A 14,469-nucleotide genomic window follows, 5' to 3' on the forward strand; every position below is an offset into this window, starting at 1 on the left:
AACGCAATCACTCTTTTCGTTTTATTTATTAGTACTAAAATATTAAAAGCCCTTTTTCTTTGTTACATAAGATTCCTAACCTTTCCTTTTTCTCCTCCGATCCTCCATTTTTATATTAATACACTTCGAAATGGAAAATCACAATGATAACAAATATCAGAAATATCCCGAAAAATTAATATAACAACAGTAATAATATGGTAATAATAAGATGAAAGATAAAAAAAAAAAGTGTGTGAAATTAACGCCAAGCAGATGCGACAGCGAGTGTCCGTCCCATCCAACCAAAGCAAACGCCTCCGTTATCTTCCTTAACGGTAAAACCCGGGTGAACTCGGTTTCCGTTACTGAGTCGACTCTTCATCGACTCAGCTATCTTCTCACTCAATGGCATCAACTCAAACCCGGCCATGCTCATCCGCATCCGCCATTTCCCGAACACCTCACACCGCTCAATCCTCTCGATGCCTTCACACGCCACCGCGTTTATCAACTTCCGGCCGATACCTTCCTCGACTTTGACTCGGTCCGAGTTAACACTTGGAACGGTCGACTCGACCGAGTCAAGCAATGCACCGTAACACGCACACGACTCGCTCACTCTTCCTAAAAACGGCGCCGTGTTGGAATTCATCTCTTGCTCCACGATTGTCACCACGCGCGGCTTGAGTCCCTTCACGCGCCGGAGAAGCTCGTCTCTTGGATTCTCCGTGCATACGCTTTCGTCGGGAACACGATAGAGCTTGAAAGCCAAGTTCACGGCTAAATGCTCGTCGGGATCGCATCCGAGCGATTCACGGCTCAGATCGCTGAGTCTTTGACTCGCTACCACGTTGAACCTCAAGGAGATACCGAGTCGATCACCGAGTTGACTCAGAAGATCTCCGACGGCTGTTAACCTATCCTCTCCACCGTCTGCAACGACCGAAAACCCGTCGCTGCTGTTCGTAACGGCGGTGATTTTAACCACCGGTGGATTATTACCGTTCCGGCGCGTGGAGAGCTCGTGGAGGAGGTTCACGTACTGTCCACCTTCACCGATGTCGAAATCGATAACGTGCATCGTCATCCCCTCGCCGTCGTCGTTGTTACCGGCGGCGTCGAGAATGGCGAGATTAGCCGCCATGAAACCGAGTTTGAAACAAGGAGAAAGCTCGTAGAGCAATTGAGTCGAGATTAGATGTTCCTTTCCGTACAATTCCGTCGCCGGAGAAGGAATCTCAGCCGGATTAATCCGCGATCGAAGCGCCGTCACCATGAAATCAACAAGCTTCTCCTCGGAATTCCTCCTCGGATTCGGCGTCTGAGAAACACGCGCCAGGATCTCCGTCGCTATCTCCGTCTTCCCTTCCGCGATCGCCGTCGCGATTTCCATCACGGTCTGCCTCGAACATACCTGCGTCGTCGTCGAAGCTGTAGAAGGCGAAGAAGACGAGGAAGAAGAGCTCGGGGAAGAAGAAGAAACCGGGTTCGGGTTCGGATTCGGAGCCACGAGGCTTTGTATCCAATCGCTGTTTGAATGGGTAATAACAGACACGTCATCATCACCGCCTTTTGCGTCACTCTCGTCGTCGTCGTCGTCTAAAAGCTGTTTCTCAAGCTCTCTTAAACTATTCAGCATGTTATCCGATTCCTCAACCCGGTTTAGATTCTGAACCGGTTCAATACACGGTACACCGGATAAAGTCTGATTACCCGACCCGAATCCCATTCGGACCCCACCAAATAACTGCTGCTGCTGCGACCTGAGATTCGGAAGAAGCGGTAAGCCGTAACGCTGAGATGAACCACCGAACAAACTCATATCGTTAACGGAAGTGAGATCGATCGTCGTCGGCGTCGGCGACTGAAGATTCTGGAAAGTTCTAGGCTTCACGGACCTTAGAAGAAACGCGTTGATAGCTGCTTGATTATGAAACGACTGCTGCTGATGTAGCTGTTGCTGAGCCGCTTGGAAATCTGCTAATGTCCGTTTTCCGGCGATTCCATGGCTGCCGGAGACTCTGTTTCCGATCTGATCGAGGAATATTCCGGGAATCTGGTTCCTATACGTCGACGGCTGAGGATTATTGTTCCCGGCGTTTATGACTGTTCCGGGACCTCCAGGCATAGATCTACCACCGACGCCGAAAAACTCCGGTCCTCCACCGCCGCCGCCGGAGAATCCAGATGCCATTTTTGAAGTTTCTCTCAAAAGCTAAAAGAGATCGGAATTTGAAAGATGAAAATTTACCGAATTTCGATGAAACGCATGATAATATTGGAAAGAAGGAAAGAGAGATTAGATACTCTTTGAGAGAAATCTAGAGAGAGAGAGAGAGAGAGAAAAAAAAGGAAGTTGCTTTCTCTAATGGCATTTTGAGGTGATAGTGACGAAATATAAAAGGAAAGAGAGAAAAGCTTTAAAACCGTCCGATCAGATATTTAAACTTTACCTCTTTACCCTTTAAGAAACAATCGTACGGTGAGGATTGCGATGTAGAGAGAACACACCTGCATTCTGTGTCTTTGTTTTCTTTCACACAGAGCAAAATAGTTTTCGTTTCACCGTTTTCTAACCGAATGTTTTCTCTCTCTCTCACTCCCTGACATGTTATTTACGAAAACACGAGACTAACCTGATCTAAGATTACGACACGTGTCTTTTGATCGTGGTTCTGTGTTCGTTGGATTTTGATTTAGACAGTCTGCTCCGTTATAAACTCTCTCTCTCTCTCTATGTGTGAGTTTGGTTTCATTCAAAAACATTTCCAATACTTGGGGCTTTGTGGAATGTGGATAGCCTCTGTTTCCTCCTTTACTTTTTTTTTTTTTTGTTGTAATTTACTTACACAAATTTACCGGCTAATCTCGCCACGTGTTGGTCACTTACTTGTACTTGCGTTGAACAGTTTTTTTAAAAAAAATATTACTAAGACAAGTTCTAGGATATTTTTGTTACCGTGATTGAATTCGAGTTAGTAAACTACGTTTAAATTAATATCCATTCTGAAGAAAAAAACAAAACAATAACTGTTCTAGATTACGTTCGAGTAATAAATCTTCCATTTATGGTATACTCTAGAATATTTCACAATTGATAAGAAGGTTTTATTAGATGACTATTTATTTTATCAGAAAAATACTTCTCCATCTTTAAATAAAGGTTTTTTAGAGTTTTCACACATATTATTTAACGATCATTCTTCTTCGATCCTATTCATTAGTTAATTAATGTTACCACAATGTTGTTTTTGTTCTTATGATGTTTTAATATTTCAATCATTTTAAAATCGTTTTCTTCTTCACTTTGTACTCATAATAAAACAAAGAAAATTAGTAAATACAATTACACGTAATCTATCTACCTAATACTGTATATATATTGAGGAAATCTCCGGGACCAAAACTAAAACAAAAAAAAAACCTCAATTTTGGTGTATCCTTTGAACTTTAAATAAAGCCCTAAAAAATAGGAGAAAATAACGAAAACATGCCACTTGGGTTTCAAATCAAAGTAGCACCGGATATTCACATGCAAGTGCGATGTTTCCGTTTCGTATCCTTCTTTTTACCTCTTCCAATAATAATACATGAACACTTTCACGATGCAACTTTATTATTCTAGCAAGTAAACTATTTGTTGTCTATCTCTTTTTTACTCTGTCATAAATAATATATAGTTATATACAGTGTTCGACAAAATGGAGTGTTATATATGCAATAAGATATGATCTCTATATCGAAAAAGCATACTAAAATAAAACGAAAATATTACATTTATGATGTTATATTCGTCTCTTATTGTAGAGATTTCATATCATAATTGCAGAGATTAATTTCTAAAATATTAATTAGCACGAAATTTATGCTCTTATGGTTCATAGACATTTAAGAATAAACGATCGCCGGCAATATGATATATAACTCTATATATATATACTCCCTTCGTTTCACAAATAGTGTCGTTTTAAAGTTTTATTTTTGTTTTACAAAAAGTATCGTTTTATATTTTTAATGCAGAATTTTAAATAATATTCCAGTTTTGACCCTATTAATTTAATGTATTAATTAAAGAAAAAAGTTATTTAATACATTAATAAAGGGCAAAGTAGTATTTTTAATAATTTTCTTAATAAGTGTGAAAAATGTCAGAATGACATTCTTTGTGAAACAGAGGGAGTATATATTAATAATTAATACTCATACAGTACGATATCATGAATTTTATAAAGAGTTAATTAATTCAATACCAAAGAATAACTAAAAAATTAACTAAATACAATGGATAACTAAAAATTAAATATATAGGAAAGAGAAAATAAAAAACAACCAAAAATCTCCATTTTCTATTACATATTTACACAAATGCCATTTGTCTGAGATTTTTGTTTTCCGACAAGATATGTCAGTAACACTGTTCATCGCCAGCTTCTGATGATATTGTTCATCATATATTTTTTATCGACAGATACTGTTCATCATCAAAAAGTTATATACAGTTTGAAAATATGGTGGTTAACTATTTGTTTAACATGATAACTACTATATCGCGATAAAATTATATAATTGACATGATAACAAATATATATACATATGATATAGAATAATACAACAACAAGCTTACATTTAGATAAAATGTTAACTTTTAATAGATAACTACTTGTTAACATGTTAACATTAATATCTGATACTAATAACGTGTTAACAATAATATATGAGATTTGTTAACGTGATAACAATAAGATATGATGCTTGTTAACGTGTTAACAATATTATTGTTATTTGTTAACGTGGTAACAAATAATATATGATATTTTGTAACATGTTAACAATGAAATTAATACCTGTTAACGTTGTAATAAAAATAATATTTGCTAATAACAAAACCAATACTTTATACCAATACGGTGACCATTGTGTCATCATCAATGTCACCGGCACTGCACAATCACCATCGTCTACCAGCATAACCAACATGATGGTGGAGTCATATTCGTTGCCGTTGTTTCACTATCGTCGCCGTCGTTATAGCCGTTACCACCTTCACCATGGACTACTGTTTTCACTGTCACTGTCAATATCACCAATTTACACTTCAATCTACTCCATCCTTCATCGTTCTTCTTCTTCTTTTCTTTCTTTTTTTTTCATTTTCTTATAATTGAAGGAAGAGAAAGAGAGAATGTAATAAGATAAAAAAAGAAAAGAGTTAAATGGGGTTTTCCACATGAACAGTGAACAACAAACAGTGTTTAGGAGAGAGAACTAATTATACAATTATCTGTGGGTATATATTGCTATTATTGTTTTATAAAGCTCTCATTTTTTTGGTTCTTTTTTCAAACAATAATTGGTTTTTATAATAGCCCTACCTTCCATAACTTTGCCAAAGACTTAACAATATTACATGTGTGTAGATTAAAAGAAGAAAATGGATGAAAAAAAAAAAACATAAAATAGGTGTCAAATTGCCTATGAGACCAAGGGCCCTCCAAACTTGTAGAAGCATATTGCCACTTTAAACAACTAGTTGGCCCTATCGATAATCCAAAAGCTGCTTGTATTATATTCAAAAGAAAATTTTAAGAAACAATGATAAAATATGATTTGGGGACTAAAAGTTAGGGGTTTGTTCATGCACTTTTCTAGGTTTGAACCACAAATCATGGTTTATATGTCTCTACATGTAAAACTATTATTCACGCGATTGAAAAGTCGATCACATTTCTTCATGCCGATTCTCAGTTTTAATCTTTGAGATTGTTTGTTCTATAACGATCTTATGTATAATTTCACTTCCTTCATGTAACATTGGAATCGGTTCACAACAATCGCTTTTATTCCGATAAAAGTGATTGGAGACAAGGTTTTTTACTTTTCTCACTGACAATCCCATTGTATTATTCTCCATAAGAACCGTTTTCATTACTCACAACACGACTTGGCGTTATATTTATATCGCAACTTTGTGACTAACAAAATGGAACTTGTCACAAGCAATGTTGCCAGTAAGTCACGACTCAGTTGCAAAGCAATTGTAGTTCTTGTATCAGGCATCGTCATCATGAAACGCTTCACAAAGATTTATATGTGTATCTTCATCAATGTGCATTTTATGTGTATCTTCAACCAAAAAGTTCAACCAAAAGATGATATTCACATACACAATTCATAGTAAAATTAAATTGAATAAAAAAAGAATTTAATCAGATATTGAGAATTAATTGGTGAACTCGATAGCTTTTGCTTTCATAATTATTAAGAGGAATACATGAAAAAATTATCTACAAGCTTTCCTGTGATTCTGAATTACTTGCATTTAAAAAAGAGAAAATTGCTGAATGGGATGTTTTTAAGTTTTAAATTTGAGGAATAGGATGTTTTGAAAACCATAGAAGGAAAGGGCTGTTTTTACTGTTTGTCTTCCCACAAGGGCCCTTAGGAAAATTTTATTTTCGGAATTGCCATTATCAAAGTAAAATAACTAAAAATTCCTAATTAAATCCGATTTCGTAAACCGATTACACAAAATTATCAACCGAAGTCCAATATCATAAACCGAAGTAAAACCAAATGTATAATTTATCGACACCCCAACATTTGAAATAAAAATTTAATTTGGGATCCACATCAGGACGTCGTCTATCTAGCATCTCCGACAATCCATCTCCGATTAGCCATCCGATTTACCGTTGTAATGGCGCGGAAAGTAAAAAAATCGTTAAGGCGCAACAACACCATGCCTCCAATTTCGAGGCGAGTGCTCCGGAGTAACTCGAAGACAGCTCCGACGGACCACTCGCCCATGCCGCCCGTGCCACCGCGACGGAGTGACCGGGTTGAACATCCCATTCACTCGAGTCGTCTGAATCCACGCCGGCGGTGTAGAGCCAAAGTACAATTCGCTCCTCTTCTTCTAGAATGGCCTGCTCAGAATTCTAAAAGTAAGTTACATTTATGAACTTCGACCTTGTCTGAACTGTACTGGCGGTTTGTAATTAAAATTAAGATTGAAACGGGCCGTTGATTGGCTTCATTTATGTATTAGTGGTTATGAACTGTAGTACTTATGTCTACATATTGATTTCAAACGGTTGGATTACTCTTATATCATCTAGAAACAGTTACAGAAGTTTTTATAGGAGAGCATACGAATAGGGTAGTTTTCCCAGATATATGTTCTCTCTTTCGAACTCCTTCGAACTCCTTTCCCTCAAACATTTCCCGTGGGTTTGCATTTCACTGTTTATCCAGAATACTATATCTTCTCGTGCATTTTGGAATTGTTGTTTTCGTTCAAATACAGGAATGGAAGACGGAGAACCTTCAAATACAGGCATGAAAGATGGAGAAGCTTCAAATAACCTTTCGGAAAAACTACCAAAAAAAGTCCTCGGCGATGGTTGCTACCCCGTTGGTGCTCGGTTGAACATATATTCAAAGGCCAATGTAATTGGCTTCCTTGTCGAGGCGTTAAAGGGTACTGAAGATCTTGAGAAGCTACTTCATTCCCAGTTTGGGAAGTTATTCCATATACCTGTTGCAAGATGTTGCAACAGCGCCAAACTTGTCCATGCCCTTCTATCACGACAACTTGTGACCACGAAGAAACACGAGATTTGGTTCTTCTTTGGTGGACAGCCTCTGAGATATTCGATACGGGAGTTCAAGGAAATCATTGGATTGAATTGCAATCCCGAACCTGATAGCACAGAAGAAGAAGACGAAGTCGGAAAAACAGGAATCTGGAAAGACCTGTTCGGAAGAGCGAAGGCTATGAACATGTATGATGTGCTTGAAATGCTAAAGGATCCGGATCTACCCCAGTGGAAACGGCTTCCATTGGCCCTAATCGTTCTTGTCGACGGTGTTCTGTTTTGCAATAGCAAAAATCTGGCCCTCACCAAGAAATACGTTGAGATGTTAAGTGACTTGGATAGGTTCATGCTGTATCCATGGGGGAGGGTATCCTTTAACAAAACAGTATCTCGTTTTCAAGCTCCGAAGGCAGTCACGGATGCCGAGAAAAGGGAGAATCCTGTAACATGATTGCGCCGTCAACTTAAACAGAAAACCAGTGCATGCTATTGATTCCCTCTATCACTACAACTCATGGCCCTCCAATCTATACCAATGTTGGTTTCCAAAATTCCTCAACCTGATAACTTGAAGACATTCTTTGAAGATCCGAAGGCTGTCAAAACGTTATCACACTGTTGCATCTTGGGGACATACATGCCGTGGAATCCGACCCTCTGGTAAATTATTTGTAGTATTATATTTAGTACTATTTGTAGTCTTATTTTGTAGTACTTCTCTTAAAAGATAAGTGCTCTGTCATTTTGGTTGGTAATTTTGCAATTGTATTTTTTTGTCTTAGTTGTCTGTGAAACAGATGGTAGTGGATGATGGTGAGAATGACGAACAGAATGAATTGCGTTGGGGAGATGAGGTAGAGGATGCCGAAGTTGCATTCATGCAGGAACTCATGGCCGAGGGGTACAAATTCACACCTTCGGATTTTGCAGTGGCACCGGCACTTATCGTGGATATTAGCGATGCAGAGGACGAGGTTACCAATGAACAGGAACCTGAGCCATCCACCCGACCGAAAAAGAAACAGAAAACTCATCAAACTGAAAAATGTAAGATGCAGAGGAAGAGAGGCAGAGGCAAGAACTCTTCTAATCTATCGGAAGATGAAACACCTGAAAGTGGACAGATTAAAGATCTTAAAAGATGGATAGTACTTCAGAATATTTTGCTCCTTCGTGAGATTAAGACCGAGTTGGACAAGAGATTGGGCGTATACCAAGAGGACGAAGAAGATGACGATGTACACCAGTCAAAAGAAGATGGGGAACAGGATGACGAAGGACAGAATACAAAAAAAGATGGTGAAAAAGCAGATGAAGATGAAGACGAAGCCGAAGATGGAGGGGCACAGTCTAGCGTACGCCATAATGATGGTGTACACCCCGAAGATGGTGTACACCATAAAGAAAGAGATGATGAAGAAGGGACCTCTACTTACTACGGCGGGGACCATTATTCTCCCAGGGACCATGCGTACTTGAAGACTCCAGAAGCTCCGACAATGACCCCTGAACCGGGATAAGCCAATTCAGGAACAACTCGTCCACCTCCTTACTTCGTCATTCCGGATGAAATTCCACCTTCTGGCCTCAACAAGGTGAGCTAATTGTTTAGTCAGCAGCTGACTCTATTAAGTTTCATAACGTGGGTGTAATGTGCTATGTTTTTTCTGACTTATTCAGGTGGATGGTGGTAGAACAAATTTGGTGTCAGGCCCCTTAGTAGTCTACAAACCTCAGACTCCTCACCCATTGAGCTACGCATATAGGAAACATGAAGCGCAGACAGATGCGCAGGATGCACAGGTCAGACATTAAAGTTGTTCATATGATATGGATGTGTATACAGTAGTGTTTAGGTATACGCTAGGTATACGATTGATATGTTATACGCTTTATTGTTACGGTGGTTTGTAAGGTATGGCTAATGAGGACGACTCAAATGCGGGGAAAGATTACCATACTGCGCCTAAGGATGCAAGTGATGCTTCGCAGAAGACCCCTTGTACTCCAAAACCCCCACAAGAAGTTGGGGGATCGTCTGGTGTAAGGAGAACAAGTGGAGGAACAGGAAGAGGACGAAGAGGTAGAGGAACAGGAAGAGGAGGAAGAAGTAGAGGAAAACGCCAACGTGTACGGTCGGACAAGATTCAAGATATTTACACCGCTGATTCAAAGGTGAAAGCTCTATTTGTATCCAGATCGAAAGCTGCGTACAAACCACTCGAAACAATTGACCAAGACCACTTCGAGGCATTTCAGGAGTTATTATCGCGTGAAAGAAACATGTAAGTTATATCGTATTGAAAGCAATTTATCCTTAAACTTTCATTCTAATCAATTACCAATTGCTCTCATTACAGCGACTTTTGCATTGTCACTGGTCATACTGTGAACAATCAATTCTTCCTACAAATTGCGAAGCCTACTGAGTGGGTTAACACGATGGTAAGTATATAGTTAGTACTTACTCAATCTTTAATTATCTGTATTATATGTTATTTATGTTTTGTTTTTCGTCAGCACATGCAAGTCATAATGGTCATGCTTTGGAGACGTAGAGGTGAAATATACTTGAAAGAGAGGGTAGCATTTGTAGACACCTTGTTCATATCCATCATCGGCAACTACTACAACGATTTCATATCGCGAGACAAAAATCAGTATGACTGGGGGAAAACCATTCAGGGCATTGTATTGGGAAAACCAGCAAAGTGGGCTAATCAGCGGCAGAGGCAAATGTTTGTACCGTTTGTGGACGTTGTATACGTCCCCATGAACTGGGGGTCTGAGCATTGGGTGGGCCTTGTAATTGACTTTAAAACGGGCAACATAAAGATTTTGGACTCATTCATCAGTCATAATGATGAAGTGGCTGTGGAGCAGTATATGGCGCCCGTGTGTCAAAGTATGCCATTTATATTGAAGCGTTATTTGGATAGCAAATTAACGGAAGACCTACGCACCACCCCTTACACATGGAGTCGTTTGGAGGGCATATATCAGAACAAAAGATCCGGTGACTGTGGTCCATGTGCGGCCAAATTCTTAGAGATGCATGCTGCAGGCCTTGGAGTGGAGGATATGGGTTTGATAACGGACGATGACGTTGACAGGTTAAGGGAGAAATACGCCATAGACTCATACGAAGAGTTTGTCGGGAATCCGGCTATTGCCAACGCTTAGGACGAATGTTGAAGTTTAATGTTGAACTTGACAATTTATGCAAGGGTTATTTGTTGGATTATATGTTTGATAATGTTTGGATTATGTGTTGAACTTGACAATTTATGCAAGGTTTATTTTTTACTTCCGTACACCTAATAGCGTTTAGTTGTACACCAATATGCATCAAATGGGAGTACATAAAGACAAATTTGTTTATACTTCACATTATTTTAGTATTTATTAATTGTTGTGTGAATACCTTGTTCCCGGCTAAATATGTACCTGTACACCAATATCCATTTAGGTGTACATCAACTGGGTGTACAACAAGGAAATTTATGGTTTATCCACTAATTTTACAAACTCATTTACAATCTTAACGGTAACCGCATTTAATATATACGGTCATTTAGTGGGCTTTTTTAATTATTATATATATGCAACATAAAGAACCGTTCCGCTTCACAAATCCTAAACCGTAGTTATTCCATCTCCATAAACAACTGTTTTCATCACAATTGAACCTCAGAAATTAACTATGGCACCAAAGAGAGGGCGATGTGATGCGGATATCCGTGATTGTCAATCCCCTCTGATGGCGCTTCCCGACGAACTATTGGAGAAGGTTCTCGCATACAGTTGTAACTCCGTCCAACAAATTTTCACACTGAAGCAAGTTTGCAAACGGTTCCAGGCCTGCACTTTAACCAACAATTTTCTAGCATCGGTGATCCCGTGGAATTGGAGATGCCTATTCCCGAAGATTTCGATATGCCTTTTATCGCGTATTGGGAATTTCCCAACTTGTTGAGGACGATGTATGACGCACGCAATCCTGGTTTGCTGTTCATGAAGGGGATGCAAGACTACTTCTGCCGTGGAGACAAATGTGGCATAAAACTCATCAGGGAATCTGCAGATATGGGATACGAAACTGGTATTTACATGTATGACATGTACATGAAAGCAGTGGTCGAAGACCCTGTGGGTTTAGAGTATCTTTCAAAACTAGACAGGGGGGCAATGAGGAGAATAATTCGGAAAATTATTGATGGAGGTGAGCGTGGTTATGTTAATTTGCCAGAAGAGTTCTCGAGGAGGAGATTTGAGACTAATGCTCAGTTTGCCACACTTTGGTTTTGTCGCTGTGGTGTTGCCAATGCTCAACTTGAATGGCATGAAAAATTGTTAAAGGGGCCAAGCATGTGCACGTCGTGTTTCTGGGCACAGGAAACGCAAAAGTTCTTCGTATTTGTTTGGTATGTAGCGCGTTCTAGACCGTCAATGGAAGAATGGTGACTGATTGGTGCAAGTCAACCAGTTTCGGTGTGTACACCTGCGTTGTGTACACCTTGGTGTGTACACCTAAGTTGAGTACACCTCGGCGTTGCTCTTATTTCGTACTTTAAGATTTAAAATTTTATTTAGCCCTACTACGTATGTATGTATGTAGGTGTACTTGGTTTTGCTTTCTATCTATGGATACTTTAATTGTGCTGACTTTATTTAATTTCGGTGGGTGGTAGTGCAAGTTTTTCGAGAACCGTTCTCTTATATCTTTAAAGTCTCAGTTTACCTCTCTGTGTACGCCTAATAACTACAAAAAAAAAAAGAACACCTCAATCTGGACTCAATATGTACACCTAAATTTGTACACCTGAATGTTACAGTTATCACATATTATATATTTCAGTAAACAAACGACATTATCTGTTTTCAGAGAATTTTCGGAGAACATGGATATACATACGACATTATTTATTAAAAGCCTTACCTTACCTATTTCTGTAGGCATATTTTCAAAAAAAATTCATGATTTCGTCTATGTGGACTCAATCTGTACTCTATATCTCGGTTAACGTGATGTTGAGAAAACGTCTGTAATGATGACAAGAAATTTATTTTCAAACAATTATAAAAGGGCTGTCTTGTTAATGAAATTTCGATAATATCATAAATACTAATAGTATTGTCTCAGAAATCATAAATGTATTGTGGTATATCAAAAAGTACATTAAAGCATTCATCAATAAAGTTAATTGGTGAAATTTGATTTGATTTGGTGATTCTTTGTATTTATTGTGGTAATTTAATTTTGCCGGTAAACGAAAAGACACATTTTCGTCTCTTTTCAACGTCTCTCTTCAAAGACAGCTATTCGGCTCTATTAAAACCGCACTACCTCTTTAAATTGAATCCCTTCACCGTAACTGCCTACTTAGAACCATCATAACTTCCTGTTTCGTACCATTTTCAATCATTTCTCCTCTTCCTCATTCCATTTTCTTATCTTTTCTCTTTTCACCGAAATAAACGATGGTTCCAAGGAGAAACAGAGGTGGTGATGCTGATTTTTCCTATCTTCTCTCACTCCCTGATGAATTGCTGGAACAAATTCTGGCCGCTACAAACCCAACTATAAGGGAAATAGCCCGCCTCCGTGCTGTTTGTTCTCGTTTCAACCGTATCGGCACAAGCAGGGGTTTCTATCGAGCCATTGATCTCGCCGAAATCGTGCATGAACAAGCGGCGGTTCCACATTACCCAACGATGATGAGGAGATTCCATGACGCGGGTAATCCAGAGGTTATTTTCGAGAGGGGGATGCAAGCCTACTTTTTCTTCCATGATGGTGAAGGCGTGGAATTGATAAGGGCTGCTGCGGAGGGAGGCTACGACCGAGCCCTTTTTGTGTACGAGATGTGGCTCAGAGCTGTGTCGGAAGACTTCGTCCGTGCAGAGGAGTATTTGGGCAGGCTCACGGTGCAAAACCGGAGGAGGATGAGCCGGTTGTTGCTGGCTGACGTTCCACACGGATGGAATTTCGATTTGCCAGTGGATTTCACTGAGAAAGCGGCTGCCTTTCATCCTAGATTCCTTGCGCTGTACACCTGTCACTGCGGGGTTATCAATTACTGGCTCCAGTGGTTTGCAGAAGACTTTAAGCAGCCAAAGTGCACAACCTGTTTCTGGGCCCAAAAGACCCAAAGGTTCTTCCGCTTCATTGGGAACGTCGTTCCAAGCTGGCCGTTCATGCTCGATTGGTGAAAGCCGTAATCTTAGTATTTGCTTGCATTCGTGTCTCTTTAATTATTTATGTTGTCTAAATGTTCCAAACTACAACTGATGTTTTTCAAATTGCTTTCGGTTTTTAGTTGCAACTCTTACTTTTGTATAAACATAATCTAAGGAGAATTAGTAGTTGATTTTATGATATTTATGGTACTTATGTTCGTAAATGTAGTAATTAATCATCAAGCTCTTAAAATGTTTTGTATCAACATGAAAGTGCCAGGATATCACTTCGTCTAGGCAGTAATTAATTATGTACACCTCTTCAATGTAATTATTTATGTACACCTATTACCGTATACCTATAGACGTACACCTACTTACGTATACCTAAAACCGTAAACCTAAAGACGTACACCTACTTACGTAAACGGGGTGAGATATAGATTGGAAACGTAAAACAGGTTGAAAATATAATAACATTACACATATTTAAAGAACGATGAATACTGGAACGTAAACGTACACTAAAATTGGTATACGGGGCAGTAATCGTACACCAACATTGGTATACGTGATTGTAAACCCTTTGTTGACATAAGGCTGTTAAACATAAGGCTGTTATAAAAACTTCATATTTATTTTACAAACAAGCGACAAGCAAGCATAGCACATCGATACTAAATCATTTTTGCTATGCGTTCTGCCGAAC

The 14,469-nt window shown here is 39.1% G+C and overlaps 2 protein-coding genes across 2 annotated transcripts; one reads left to right on the forward strand and one right to left on the reverse strand.

Moving 5' to 3' along the window:
• LOC18017699 (scarecrow-like protein 8) lies at positions 1-2,367 on the reverse strand. Its single transcript, XM_006401753.2, has one exon. The coding sequence runs from the start codon at positions 2,174-2,176 to the stop codon at positions 242-244; it is 1,935 nt and encodes a 644-aa protein (XP_006401816.1). The 5' UTR covers positions 2,177-2,367; the 3' UTR covers positions 1-241.
• Positions 2,368-7,290: 4,923 nt separating this feature from the next.
• On the forward strand, positions 7,291-9,100 carry LOC112086512 (histone chaperone RTT106-like). Its single transcript, XM_024155471.1, has 2 exons — positions 7,291-8,022; positions 8,363-9,100. Exons 1-2 carry the CDS (start codon positions 7,291-7,293, stop codon positions 9,098-9,100), a joined length of 1,470 nt encoding a protein of 489 aa, XP_024011239.1.
• Positions 9,101-14,469: the final 5,369 nt, after the last annotated feature.

The sequence above is a fragment of the Eutrema salsugineum genome, unplaced genomic scaffold (genome assembly GCF_000478725.1).
Source record: "Eutrema salsugineum unplaced genomic scaffold, Eutsalg1_0 scaffold_2, whole genome shotgun sequence".
NCBI lineage: Eukaryota > Viridiplantae > Streptophyta > Magnoliopsida > Brassicales > Brassicaceae > Eutrema > Eutrema salsugineum.